Below are 14,481 nucleotides of genomic sequence, written 5' to 3'. Positions count from 1 at the left end.
AACGTGTCAGGTTTCCTGTCTGTTGGACAACAACAACAAGACAGGCTGGGGCCAGAGTGAGTGAGATCAAGCAGAGCAACACTCAGCTGTCAGTCAAGAGTTCTGAAGGAACTTAAATATGAAATTGCAGAACTACTAACTGTGGTAGGTAACCTATCACATAAATCAGCCTCTGTACCAGATGACTGGAGGATAACTATAACGCCAATTTTTTTAAAAGGCTCCAGAAGCGATCTTGGCAATTATAGGCAGGTAAGCCTAAATTCAAATTGATTGAAACTATAGTAAAGAATAGAATTATCAGACATAAAGATGAACACGATTTGTTGGGGGAGAGTCAACACAATTTTTGTAAAGAGAAGTCATGCCTCACTGATCTATTAGAATTCTCTGAGTGTGTCAACAAGCATGTGGACAAAGGTGAGCCAATGGCTATAGTGTACTTGGACTTTCAGAAAGCCTTTGACAAGGTCCCTCACCAAAGGCTCTTACGCAAAGTAAGCAGTCATGGGATAAGAGGGAAGGTCACCTCATGGATCAGTAACACATTAAAAGACAGGAAACAAACAGTAAGAATAAATGGACAGTTTTCACAATGGAGAGAGGTGAATAGTGGTGTCCCCCAGAAAGCTGTACTGGGACAAACGCTGCTCAAAATATTCATAAATGGTCTGGAAAAGGGGGCAAAAAGTCAGGTGGAAAAGTTTGTTGATGATATAAAATTACTCAAGATAGTTAAGTCCACAGCAGATTGCAAAGAGTTAAAAGGGCTCAGTTTTGTGAGATCAACTGGAAACCAAAATGGCAGATGAAATTCAGTGTTGACAAATGCAAAGTAATGCACACGGGAAAACATAATCCCAAGTATATATACACAAAATGATGGGGTCTAAATTATCTGTTACACTTAAGAAAAAGATATTGGCAGTCTCACAGAATCACAGGACTGGAAGGGACCACAGGAAGCCACATCATCCAGTCCCCAGCACTCCTGGCAGGACTAAGTATTATATAGCATTATCTCCTGGATAGTTCTCTGAAAACATGTACTCAATGTGCAGCAGCAGTCAAAAAAGCTAACCATGTAGGAACCATTAGGAAACGGAGAGATAATAAGACAGTAAATATCATAATGACCATATAACACTCCATGGTACACCCACACTTTGAATACTGCATCCAGTTCTGGTCACCCCATTTAAAAAAAATATTAAATTTGGAAAAGGTACAGAGAAGGTCAACAAAAATGATGAGGAAAGATTTAAAAAACTGAGATTGTTCAGCTTGGAAAAGACGATAAAGATGAAATATGATAGAGGTCTACAAAATCATGAATGGCGTGGAGAAAGTGAATAAGGATTTGTTATTTACTCCTTTGCACAACACAAGAACCAAGAGTCACCCAATGAACTTAATAAGAAGCAGGTTTAAAACGAAAGGGAGTACTACTTCACATAACGCACACTCAACCTGTGGAACTCATTGCCAGGGGATGTTTTGAAGGCCAAAAGTATAGCTGGGTTCAAAAAAGAATTAGATAAGTTAATGGAGGATTGGTCTGTGATGGGTTCCTCCCCTTCAGACTGCCACTTGGAACTAGGGTACCACTGAACCTGCCTGACCCACCAGCCTGGGCTCTCTTTCACCCTGTAATGCTGACACAAGCAGCAGACTCACGCTTTCACCAGCACACAGGTAGGGACGCACCCAGCGGCAGAAACACAGACACTGAAACCAGCTCTGCATGGGAATTGCCTAGTACTCAAGTGCACACTCCCCTGTAGAGCAGAGGTGGGCAAACTACGGTCCCCGGGCCACATCCAGCCCACGGGACCCTCCTACCCGGCCCCTGAGCTCCCAGCCCCTCCCCTGCAGCCCGCCATGCCGCCAGCGCAATGCTCTAGGCGGCCGGGCAGCACAGTTGCAGAGCTGCGGCCTGACCCGGTGCTCTGGGCAGCGCAGCTGTAGTGCCGCCAGCCACTGGTGCTCCAGGCAGTGCGGTAAGGGGGTGGAGGGGTTGAATAGAGGGCAGGAGAGTTCGGGGGCAGTGGTCAGGGGTGTGGATAGGGGTCGGGGCGGTCAGAGGGTGGGGGACTGGATAGGACAGGGGTCCCGGGTGGGGGGGCAGTCAGGAATGAGAGGAGGGGTTGGATGGGGCAGCAGGGAGCAGTCAGGAGACAGGGAGTGGTGGATGGGGCAGGAGTCCCGCGGGGGCCCTCAGAGGACAGGGAACAGCGGGGGTTGGATGGGGCAAGAATCCCAGGGGAGCCGTCAGGGGGTGAGAAGTGGGGAGGTCAGATAGGAGGCGGGGTCCGGGCCACGCCTGGCTGTTTGGGGAGACATAGCCTCCCCTAACCGGCCTTCCGTACAATTTTGGAAGCCCAATGTGGCCCTTAGGCCAAAAAGTTTGCCCGCCCCTGCTCTAGAGGGTAAACCCAAAATTGTACCGTCTTGCACTGCTCAGAGAACTGTACAGTGTAAACTCATGAAATTTGCCCTCTCCCTCAACGTGGAGAGGGATATACACAGCTTTTTGCCCCACATTATGATTTCTACACACACTGGTTTTAGACAAAAAAAAATGTATTAACTACAAAAGATAAAATCTAAGTGAGTATAAAGGATAGCAAACAGATCAAAGCAGATTACCTATCAAATAAAATAAAAACAAAACTGGATATGAGCAGCAAATTCTCACCCTAAATGTTGTTCTAGGCAGTTTGCAGAGAGTCTTGAAGGCAAACTGCACTTGCTTGCAACTTAAAACTCCAGATATTGCATTCACAGGCTAGACAACCCTCTAGCCTGGATTCAGTCCTTCCCCCTAGTTCATTCCTTTTGTTTTTCAGTTGTTTCCAGCAGTCTTCCTTGTTGGGCAGAGAGTCAGTGAAGAACGAACCACGATGATGTCACTCTCCTGCCTTCGTTTTTTCATATGGTGGGAATCCTTTGTCTCCCAGTTTGATTCCCACCCCCAGTCACTGGAAAGACACTAGTATTATCATAGAGTCCAGTACCAGGTGACTTGGTCACATGTCCCTGCAGCCATATCTCAGGGCTTGTCTATACTGGCACTTTACAGTGCTGAAACCTTCTCACTCAGGGGAGTGAAAAAACACACACAGCCCCGCCCGAGCGCTGCAAGTTTCAGTCCTGTAAAGTGCCAATGTAGCTATTCCCCTCGTGGAGGTGGGTTTTTTAGAGCGCTGAGAGAGCTCTCTCCCAGCACTATGTTACACCTACACGAGCCACACTGCTAGTGAAGACCTGCGCTCAGAGGCTGTTTGCAGCATCCCCAGGAAGGCTCCCTGGTGGGAGATTAGCATCTTCAAAGACCTTGTGACCCCTCCCAAACAGCCATCTAGACTGATTGTATTCTGTCTAGTGGGCGTTCCTCAGGTGTAAACACATTTGTAATTGATGCATAGACAATATTCCTAACCTCAGATACAAAAATGTTACACGCATACAAATAGGATAATCATATTCAGTAAATTATAACCTTTCCAATGATATGTCACATGCCCGTTCTTATATAAAATACATCATAGTTATGCCATAATCATATCATAATATCTCTATGAAGAATATGGGGTCATAGTGCCACAAGGTCCATCAGTGATTATTAGCCAAGATGATCAGGGATGCAACCCCATGCTCTGGATGTCCTAAGCATCTAATTGCACAAGCTGGGAGTGGATGACAAGGGATGGATCACTTTATAATTGGCCTTTTCTGTTCATTCCCTCTGAAGCATCTGGCATTGGCCAGCATCGGAAGGCAACATACTTGGCTAGATGGCCCACTGGTCTAACCCAGGGTGGCCATTTTTATGTTCATTTGCCTCAAAGTTAGAAACAATTTGAAGCTACTCTAAATTTTCCCCATTACTTTTGAGAAGACTAAATTCAAGGTTGTTTTTTTTTTTAAACGGCTGTTTCTACCCTGACATGCATGGATAGAAAACTCATACAGTGCCCCTGAAGAGAAGAATTCAACACTCGTTGGGGCTGGCTTAATTATGCTGACAGGAGAGCTCTCTCCCATCAGCATAGAGCAGCTACACGGGAGGCCTCAAAACAGTGCAGCTGCAGCAGCACAGTTAATGCGCTGTAAGGGCTCTAGTGTAGACATAGCCTTAGACAAGTTAGAAGTCTTCAATGAAGCCTGATGAAGCCTGATGAAATACATCCTAAAATACTCAAGGAGCTGACTGAGGAGATATCTGAGCCATTCGCGATTATTCAAAAAGTCATGGAAGATGAGAAAGATTCCAGAGGCCTGGAAAAGGGCAAACATAGTGCCAATCTATAATAAGGGGAATGAGGACAACCTATAAAATTATAAACCAGTGAGCTTAACTTCAATACCTGGAAAGATAATGGACTAAATAATTAAGCAATCAATTTTCAGATACCTAAAAGATAATAAGGTGATAAGTAACAGTCAGCATGGATTTGTCAAAAACAAATCATGTCAAACCAACCTAATAGCTTTCTTTGACAGGATAACAAGCCTTGTGGATGGGGGCTGGGGGGAAGCAGTAGATATGGTATTATCTTGACTTCAGTAAGGCTTTTGATACTATCTATCATGACCTTCTCATAAACAAACTGGGGAAATACAACTCAGATGGAGCTACTATAAGGTGCGTGCATAATTGGTTGGAAAACTGTTCTCAGAGACAGGTTTCAGAGAATAGTTATCTGTGGTTCACAATCAAGCTAGAAGCACATACTAGTGGGGTCCCACGGGAATCAGTTCTGGGTCCGCTCTGTTCAACATCTTTATCAATGATTTAGATGATGTCATAGAGAGTACACTTATAAGTTTGCAGACTACACCAAGCTGGGAGGAGTTGCACGTGCTTTGGAGAATAGTATTAAAAAAAAAAAAAGGCAATCATCATTTTGGGATGTAGTAGCAGAAGCGTAGTAAGCAAGACAAGGAGTAGTTCTTCCACTCTACTCCACGCTGATTAGGCCTCAACTGGAGTATAGTGTCCAATTCTGGGCACCATATTTCAGGAAAGATGTGGACAAATTGGAGAAAGTCCACTGAAGAACAACAAAAATGATTAAAGGTCTAGAAAACATGACCTATGAGAGAAGATTGAAAAATTTGGGTTTGTTTAGTCTGGAGAAGACTGAAGGGGGACCTGATAACAGTTTCAAGTACATAAAAGGTTTATTACAAGGAGGAAGGGGAAAAAAAGTTCTCAACCTCTGAGGATGGAACAAGAAGAAATGGGCTGAAATTGCAGCAAGGGGGGGTTAACTTGGACATCAGGAAAAACTAGCCTCTGTTTGTCAGACGGTGAAGATGGATGGCAGGAGAGAGATCACTTGATCATTATCTGTTAGGTTCACTCCCTCTGGGGCACCTGGCATTGGCCACTGTCAATAGACAGAATACTGGGCTGGATGGACCTTCGGTCTGACCCAGCATGGCCATTCTTATGTGGCTATTAATGCTATACTAATCTTGCCTATTAACATTAAACTGTTCTGTGGTTACATTTCAATCTTAAAACATGTAGAATATAGTTAAGTTAATTCAAAATAGCTGTTCTAAGATAAGAAGTAGGCTGTTATATTAGTTTGTTTCTGTGAGGGAGTTTGGGTGCAGGAGGGGGCTCCAGGCTGGGGCAGAGGGTTGGAGTGCAGGAGAGGGTGAGGGGGTGCAAGCTCTGGGAGGGAGTTTGGGTGCAGGAGGGGATTCTGACCTGGGGCAGGGGTGCAGGAAGGGTTGTAAGGTGTAGGCTCTGGCCGCGAGGAGTTTACCACAGGTGGCTCCTGGCTGGCAGCACAGCAGGGCTCAGGCAGGCTGCTTGCCTGCCTGCCGTGACCCCACACCGCTTCCAGAAGCGGCCAGCTGCTGGCACGTCTGTGTGTGCCCCTGGTGGGAGGGGGACAGCGTGTCTCCGTGCGCTGCCCGCACCTGCAAGGGCCACCTCCAGAGCTCCCATTGGCCAGTTACCTAGGGAGGTAGTGGAATCACCATCCTTAGAGGTTTTTAAGGCCCGGCTTCACAAAGCCATGGCTGGGATGATTTAGTTGGGGTTGTTCCTGCTTTGAGCAGCGGGTTGAACTAGATGACCTTCTGAGGTCTCTTCCAACCCTAATCCTCTACGATTCTATGAACAACTTTGTTTTCCTTAGCTTCAATCTCAGAAACAGTTCAACCACTTTGGCTGAAATTTTCCAAAAAATATTCAGCCTGAGACAGACACCAAGGATAGAAAATTTCAGCCTTAACAGTTAAAATTTGCCAATGTTATAAGGAACTGAAAACAGGGTCTTATCATGGAAAGTGTCAGGCAACGTCAATAATATTCAATGCTACCAGCCCCTGCCTATAATTAAACAAGAGCAAAATGAAATGTCTGACCAAGTACAGGTCAAACACAGTAAAACAAGATAACATAAGTGAGAAATCCTGGCACAAGTCCAAAAAAAACATAAGCAAAATATGAAAATTGCCTGTAGACAATCACAGCAGCAATAATATTTCAATTAACTTGAGAAAACACCCACATTCTTAGGTGGTGGTCTCAGATATATTTTCTTGTCAGATAACCAAATGAGAAAAGTGACCAGAATGCAGATAGCAAAATTTTCTTTGTGTGTTATTCACCAGCAACTCCTCTTTCATGCCTAAGTGAGGTGACTTTCATAAGGTAAAGTGCTAGCTATTCTTAGAATTAAGGCCAGAAAAGCAAGTTTTCCTGAATGATCTCACTTACACGCTCCATAATTCACCTTGCTCATCTTTGGGATCAAAATGAGTTGAATTCTTCTCTTCAGGAGCACAATGTGAGTTTTCTATCCATACATGTCAGAGTAGAAACAGTCATCAAAAAAACTTAGAAGTTCTTCTTCTCAAAAGTAATGGGAAAATGCTGCCTTTCAATTTGAAGATATTCTACAACAGTCAATGTAAGTAAGGCAGTGTCTACCTTGACACTGCATCGACCTAACTACATCTACCTAAGCACTACGCCACTCATGGAGGTGGAATTATTAAGTCGGGGTAGTGGACAAGTTACATCAGTGGGAGCTACATACTAGCGTAGACACTTACGGAGTTAGGTCGATGTAAGGCAGCTTACGTCGACCAAACTCTGTAGCATAGACCAAGCCTTAAAAAGACCTAGATAAGAACTATCAGGAACTCATAGGTCAGCATTTGAAGAACTATTTTTCTGATGACCCAGAGAAGCAGAAAGAGACTGCTTTCCTTCACATAAATCAGAGGCTGTTTACTTGGCAAAACTGACTGGGCAACTGCAAAACAAAACAAGCAAACAAACACAACTGACTTTCTATAGCTCATATTTCATAAGTTCTTAGTGATGCTCTGTGAAGAAGAGGGACTCAGTTTTAGTAACAAAAACCTTGAAAGCTCTCATTCCATTTTCCATCCTTGTATCTAACAGTCAGCATTCTCTTGAGTGGTAGTAATAAAAACAAAGTCCCTCCAGTCGCCTGTCAACTGAAAGGGACCTAAGTCTCCCCCACCGCAGCCACTTCAACTTTGGATGGGACAGTTTTCATCAACAAGACAGGCTCATCCATAACACTTAGTTGGGAGTGTATTTAAACTCTTGTAAATCTTTTATAATTAAAGTTTTCTTTTCAAAACTTCATTAGTTATTTCTGATACATTGATGAAATTTCACTTGCTCATGGTTAGACGTCTTAGGAGAGAGGGTCATAAAACATTTTAGTCTGAAAGCAGGTTGCTGGCTCTTAAAAGTTTGGGAAATCTTGCTCTAGATAGCAGGGTTAATCTTCTCACAAGTAGGTGTCCAAGTAAATTTTCAAATCCTGGTATAGATCATTTCTAAAGTCCAAGATGTATTATCAGAACTACAAATGCAGTGGCTATGACAACATTATGTAATAAAGGAGATCAGAAATGCTGAAAATGGCATGGATATGAAAGATTTGTACAGCAATTTATAAATTTTAACCTAACGTTTTCTGTAACATCTCAAAACTCAATAAGCTACTTGACTCACACACCAGCACCTAAATGTCATGCTAGAACAGGGGTCGGCAACCTTTTAGAAATGGTGTGCCAAGTCTTCATTTATTCACTTTAAGGTTTCACGAGCCAATAATACATTTTAACGTTTTTTAGAAGCTCTCTCTAAGTATATACATTATATAACTAAACTATTGTTGTATGTAAACAAGGTTTTCAAAATGTTTAAGAAGCTTCATTTAAAAATTAAATTAAAATGCTGATCTTACACTGCCGGCCCGCTCAGTCCGTTGCTGGCCTGGGGTTCTGTTCACCTAGGCCGGCAGCGGGCTGAGCGGGGCCTGCGGCCGGGATCCCAGCTGGCAAGGGGCCAACAGCCAGAACCCCAGACCGGAAGAGAGCTGAGTGGGGCCAGCAGCCGTGACCCCAGACCAGCAGTGAGCTGAGCGGCTCAGCCCGCTGCCCGTCTGGGGTTCTGTCTGCCGGCTCCTGCCAGCCAGGGTCCCGGCTGCCGGCCCACTGACAGCAGACATTAAAAATTGGCTCTCGTGCTGTCTTTGGCACGCGTACCATAGGTTGCCGACCCCTGTGCTAGAACATAAGAATGCCCATATTGGGTCAGACCAAAGGTCCATCCAGCCCAGTATCCTGTCTGCCAACAGTGACCAATGTCAGGTGCCCCAGAGGGAGTGACTCTAACAGGGAATGATCAAGTGATCTCTCTCCTGCCATCCATCTCCACCCTCTGAAAAACAGAGGTTAGGGACACCATGCTTTACCCATCCTGGCTAATGGCCATTAATGGACTTAACTTCCATGAATGTATCCAGTTCTCTTTTAAACCCTGTTATAGTCCTAGCCTTCACAACCTCCTCAGGCAAGGAGTTCCACAGGTTGACTGTGTGCTGTGTGAAGAACTTCCTTTTATTTGTTTTAAACCTGCTGCCCATTAATTTCATTTGGTGGCCCCTAGTTCTTATATTATGGGAACAAGTAAATAACTTTTCCTTATTTACTTTCTCCACACCACTCCTGATTTTATATACTTCTATCATATCCCCCCTTAGTTTCCTCTTTTCCAAGCTGAAAAGTCCTAGTCTTTTTAATCTCTCCTCATATGGGACCCATTCCAAACCCCTAATCATTTTAGTTGCCCTTTTCTGATGCCAGTATATCTTTTTTGAGATGAGGAGACCACATCTGTAAGCAGTATTCAAGATGTGGGCATACCATGGATTTATATAAGGGCAATAAGATAGCCTCCGTCTTATTCTCCATCCCTTTTTTAATGATTCCTAACATCCCATTTGCTTTTTTGACTGCCGCTGCACACTGTGTGGACGTCTTCAGAGAACTATCCACGATGACTCCAAGATCTCTTTCCTGATTAGTTGTAGCTAAATTAGCCCCCCCATCATATGCTAGATGCAAGCTTCCTTGTTTACAGACATCTATTATAAAATTGTATATTGTTGTAGCTGCAAGAAATAGACTACAATCTTAAATACAAGCCTTACTGAAGCATTTATATACACCCTTCCCACACCACAGCCTATTTTATTTGGGTTTTTATTAACCCTCTTAAAGAGACAGTGCACTACATGGTGAACTAAACAGATTTATACTACAATAAATAAATCATCATGTACTTCGCTAAGACTGCATTAGAAAGCATTCTTCTAAGTCAATATGTCTTGAGTAAAAGTTCAGAACATGGGTGATCAAATCACAAAAACTGAGGAACATAATACCAATACTTGTGTCTTTCATGGATAGTAACTACAAAATTTTATCTGAGCAAAGCAGATGGCAGACAAAGTTTGTAAGCAGGTTCCACATTTGAATCTCTCAGCTATTAATAGAAGCCTAGGCTGCAGTGACCTTACGTTAAGCTAGAAACCCAACTTCTATTGCATGAATCCAAGCTGCTATCTTAGCTTTGCACACCTCAGCACTTCTTATGTATCGATGACCTAATATACACACAAAATTGTACCAGTTTTACTAAAAGTGCTACGTTAAACCAATTCAGCTCAACCAGTGGAACTTAGCATGTGGACACTCTGACAGTAGTTTAAACCTGTTTTACTTTGGTTTAGCTTTTCCCTGTACAGTAAACTGCACCAGCTTATCATCCTATCTTTACTTAAGCTGAGGAAATTTTATATTCATAATTTTATTAAATTTTATATTTAGACCAGGCTACTTCTAAGTACCAAAATGCACTTTGTAATGTATTTATTAGCAAACTGAAGCTCACTTTCACAGTATTGTTCTTGTACTTTTCAAGAAAAATCAAAACAAAGACAGTAGAACCTCAGAATTACAAACACCTCAGGAATGCAGGTTGTTTGTAACTCTGAACAAAATGTTATGGTTGTTCTTTCAAAAGTTTACAACTGAATATTGACTTAATACAGCTTTGAAACTTTACTATGGAGAAGAAAAAAACGCTGCTTTGCCTTTATTTTAGTAGTTTACATTTAACACAGTTCTGTACTGCATTTGCTTTTGTGTGAATGTATCTCTGCTGTTGTCTGATTGTGTACTTCCAGTTCCAAATGAGGTGTGTGGTTGACTGGTCGGTTCATAACTCTGGTGTTCGTAACTTTGAGGTTCTACTGTATTGCTTTATCTGGAATGACCATACCCATAGAATGGGATCTGCCCCACACAACAATTTCAATCGTTCCTACTCCTACCCCACCAATGACAGCTCAATCCATCTTTCCCCTTCCCATTTGTCTACATTTTATTATTTCTATCAACTAATATTATAGGTAACACCTTAGATTGCTATAACTGAAAAATCAGGTGAGAAATGTTATATATATTTTAATGTGGTTACTCTGTGGATTTAACAACAATTTTCTTTCTTCTTTATAAAACCAATTTCCCCACAGGTGAGAATTAGTTTTAAAATAGGAAACTGATTATAAAAACTGAAATTTAGGATAAGTTACTGACCCAAAAACTGCTTTAAAACTATTCTGAAAATGTGTTTTTCAATTTGGCCATGTCCCACTAAAATCCTGCCCTGTGTGTCACAAACGGACTGTTGATTGGTATGCCATTCAAGTCTTCTCTTTCTCTGGCCTCCCATTACCAAGGGGAGCTGTTACTTGTGCTCTCACCTTAGTGCCTCAGAAGAGGAAGACTGGAGACACCAACAGTAGAGATAGCTGACTGCCTCAAGAAAACAGCTGGACCACTGACCTCATGGTTTTAATACTTCAATTAAGATGAAGGCAAGGCAAGAGAAAGACATCCCATCTGATTGATGGGAACTGAAGAGAGGGAGGGGCTCACAGAAAACAGGAGAAGGAAAAAATGAGGGATGAAAGAGACAGGCTAGAAGAGCAGCAAGAGAGAAATAATAAGAGAGGCAGAGACTATTGAGTAAAGTTGTAGGTTATAGAGCAGGTGAATGGAGATTATTATAGGAAAAGAATGAGTCAGGAAACAACTTAAAAACAAAAACAAAAAATCAAAAACGGCAGGATAAGAAAAAACCCTAAATTGGAATGCAGAAAGAAAGGAAATAGAGGAACAAAATTAGTTAGATCAGTGGTGGGCAACCTGCAGCCCATCAGGATAATCTGATTGCAGACCACGAGACATTTTGCTGACATTGACCATCCGCAGGCATGGCCCCTCACAGCTCCCAGTGGCTGCAGTTCGCCGTTCCTAGCCAATGGGAGGTGCGAGAAGTGGCAGCCAGCACATCCCTGCAGCCTGCACCACTTCCTGCAGCTCCCATTGCCCGGAAGTGCCGAACCGCGGCCACTGGGAGCTGCAAGAGGCCGTGCATGCACGTCTCACGGCCCACCAGTGGATTACCCTGATGGGCCACATACGGCCCGCAGGCCGCCCACCACTGATTTTGATTAATTTATTTAAATAAAAAGGAATAAAGATGTAAAACAGAGAAAGGGAAACTTTTAACGTTTCTTTACATTCCTGAGACAACATGGGTGAGGTAATATCTTTTATTGGATCAACTTCTGTTGATGAAAGAGACATGCTTTTGGGCTTATTCAGAGCTTTTCTTCCGGTCTGGGAAAGGTACTCAGAGTGCCACAGCTAAAATTCAAGGTAGAACAAGTAAGGAGTTAACATAATGTTGCAAGAGACCATTCAAGGTGAAGTGGGCAGTTGTAACACCTCTACAGTCATAGGAAAAAGGAAGGTTAGTGGGTTACAGACTGTTGTAATGAACCATAAATCTATTGTCTTTACTAAGTCCATGATTTTTGGCGTCTAACAGAGTTCCCAGGCTTTCCTTTTAAAGGTGTTGTGCAGGTTTCATGTGAGGACGAGGACTGTGAGGTCAGATAGGGAGTGACTGCAGAGTCCTTTGTGCAACATGTTCATCCTAGGGTGATATGGTGTTTTTGTCTTCTATCATTTTTCTGTGAGAGTTCACTCGAGAGTGGCTACAACATTCCTTGCATTCCTATAAGTTACTGTCAGATGCCATGTCTGAAAATTGTATAGAAAGAGACTGGATGGCTGTTTTGATAACATTGTCGAATACTATCTACCTTGTATTTACTCTGAGTAACGTGGTTAAACAATTGGTATTCTTTTGGAAGTCAGCCAGTACACATTCTGTATTTAAATAACCAAAAGCAGTGTTATTGCTGTTTACTTTTTTCCTCTAATTATGCTTTCCCCACTACCATCTTTTTCATCTCCTCAATAATCAAGACATACCTACAAATTAGCCATTGTTTGACTACTGCTTGGCTGATTGCTTTCTTTTCTGACAAGGCATACCTCGTTCCCCTTTTTATAACTGTATACAGGGCCAGCTCCAGGCACCAGCTATCCAAGCTATGGCGGCAGCGGCAATTAGGCGGCGACTGCTTCGGGCCGCAAAATTGGTAGAGCCGCCGCTGACTGTATACCCAGGCCTGGTCAACACTATAACTTGAATCACATTAGTTAAAGTAAGAAGGATCCTTGATAGTCTACTCACTTTTCTTGGAGCCCAGCCGGGTTCTGTGAATCACGCACCACTCACATAAGGGTAGTGACTCCAGGATTTAAAAGTTATGAACAGCATTCAAATTGAAGGGTAAAATAATCTCAGAATAAAGTATGTCAAAATGGCACTCTTAGCTGATCTCTGTGTATTTCATCATACATACTGACAAAATATTTTGACATTTTTTGTCTTGTTTGGTTCTGTTCAACAAACACAGCTAACATGGAGCTGAATTTTCTTTCTTTTTGTGCATTATCAGACTCATTACTAACTTCCATGTACAGTAACGGTTACATCTGAGAAAGACCAGAAAGCAATGGGTTTGTACAACTGTCCCTGTATAATTGTGCACTCGTTGCCACTGGAGGAAGAATTTAGCCTGCAAAATCCATATTGCTGATGATGGTATGGGGCATGAGAAGAAAACAACCCAGCTTGACTCTCTGATCAATTCTGCAGGGCTGACAATGTTGTTAAAAAATGCACCTTTTTACTTTGACACAGATTCACAGATACACAATCAGTGTGGAACCCACAAAGCCATTTTCGTGGTTACTTTCCTCGCACTCCCTACCTCCGGGGCGAGAGAAAGGATTTTGGTTTAAAGGGGGAAACAGATGAATACATTCCCACAGTTCTCTGGCCTCCCCTTTGCGGCACACGCACCTTAATCACAGAGCCCATCACAAGCTAACGGGTGACACTTCTGCCTGAGCCCTCCGTTTAAATACTAGCAGCAGATCACCGCGCCCGCCTGACCCTCCCCTCAAAAAAGCGACTCCCACCCGCTGTGCTACCTCTTCCCTTGGGAGCCGGCTAACGACGCACCTGCAGTCCTAGGCCCACCCACTAGGGCAGAGACTGCAGGTGCCAGCCCTCAGCCTCCAGCCACAGGCCCCGTCGCCCCCGGCCCACTCCCCTCCCAGCCAGGTCGCCCCCCGGGGCTCACCCGGCCTCCCGCATGACGTTGCCGTCGCCGCAGTCGCAGGCGCCCCCTGCCTGGCTCCGGAACATGTTGTAGTCGTGCCCGGCGTGCTCGCCCTGGTGGAAGCACTCGGCGCACAGGCTCATGCAGGGCGAGATGCCGCACGTCCGGCAGCGATAGGCCACGAAGTTGGCCGTCCAGACCAGGCCGCACAGCGTGGCCGGGTCGTAGGCCCGCACCGCCTGCACGAAGCCCTCCCAGGGCTCCCCGCCCGACAGCAGGCAGCGGCACCACTCCAGCGCCTCGGCCGCCGCTTCCCCGCCGCCCGGGGCCGGGGCCAGCGCCCGCTCCAGCAACGCCTGCAGCTCCGCCGCCGCCCCGCTCTCCCCGCCGTCGCTCAGGGCCGCCTTCAGCCGCGCCGCCGTGGCCCGCTTCTCCCGGCCGCTCGCACCGGCCCCCGCCATGATGAGGACTGGGAACCTGGGACGCTGGAGCCGCTACGGCTGCGCCGGGCTCCCGGCTCTGGGGCTTCCGACCCCCGCCCTCTCTCCCCTCCTAGCGGCGCCTCTCTCGCGAT

General features: G+C 44.5%; 1 protein-coding gene across 4 annotated transcripts in view; it reads right to left on the bottom strand.

Moving 5' to 3' along the window:
• UBR3 (ubiquitin protein ligase E3 component n-recognin 3) overlaps nt 1–14,465 on the bottom strand; it is a 211,114-nt gene extending 196,649 nt beyond the window's left edge. For all 4 annotated transcript variants that reach the window (XM_075117938.1, XM_075117939.1, XM_075117940.1 and 1 more), the window contains exon 1: nt 13,929–14,465. In XM_075117938.1, the coding sequence (XP_074974039.1) occupies nt 13,929–14,368 (440 nt within the window). In that variant the 5' untranslated portion in view covers nt 14,369–14,465. The remainder of the gene's footprint in view (nt 1–13,928) is intronic.
• Between the last annotated feature and the right edge of the window lie 16 nt (nt 14,466–14,481).

Source organism: Caretta caretta, chromosome 11 (genome assembly GCF_965140235.1).
Source record: "Caretta caretta isolate rCarCar2 chromosome 11, rCarCar1.hap1, whole genome shotgun sequence".
NCBI classification, from domain to species: Eukaryota; Metazoa; Chordata; order Testudines; family Cheloniidae; genus Caretta; species Caretta caretta.
The sequence above is the reverse complement of the archived record's forward strand: the minus strand, read 5'-3'. Positions and strand labels throughout refer to the sequence as shown.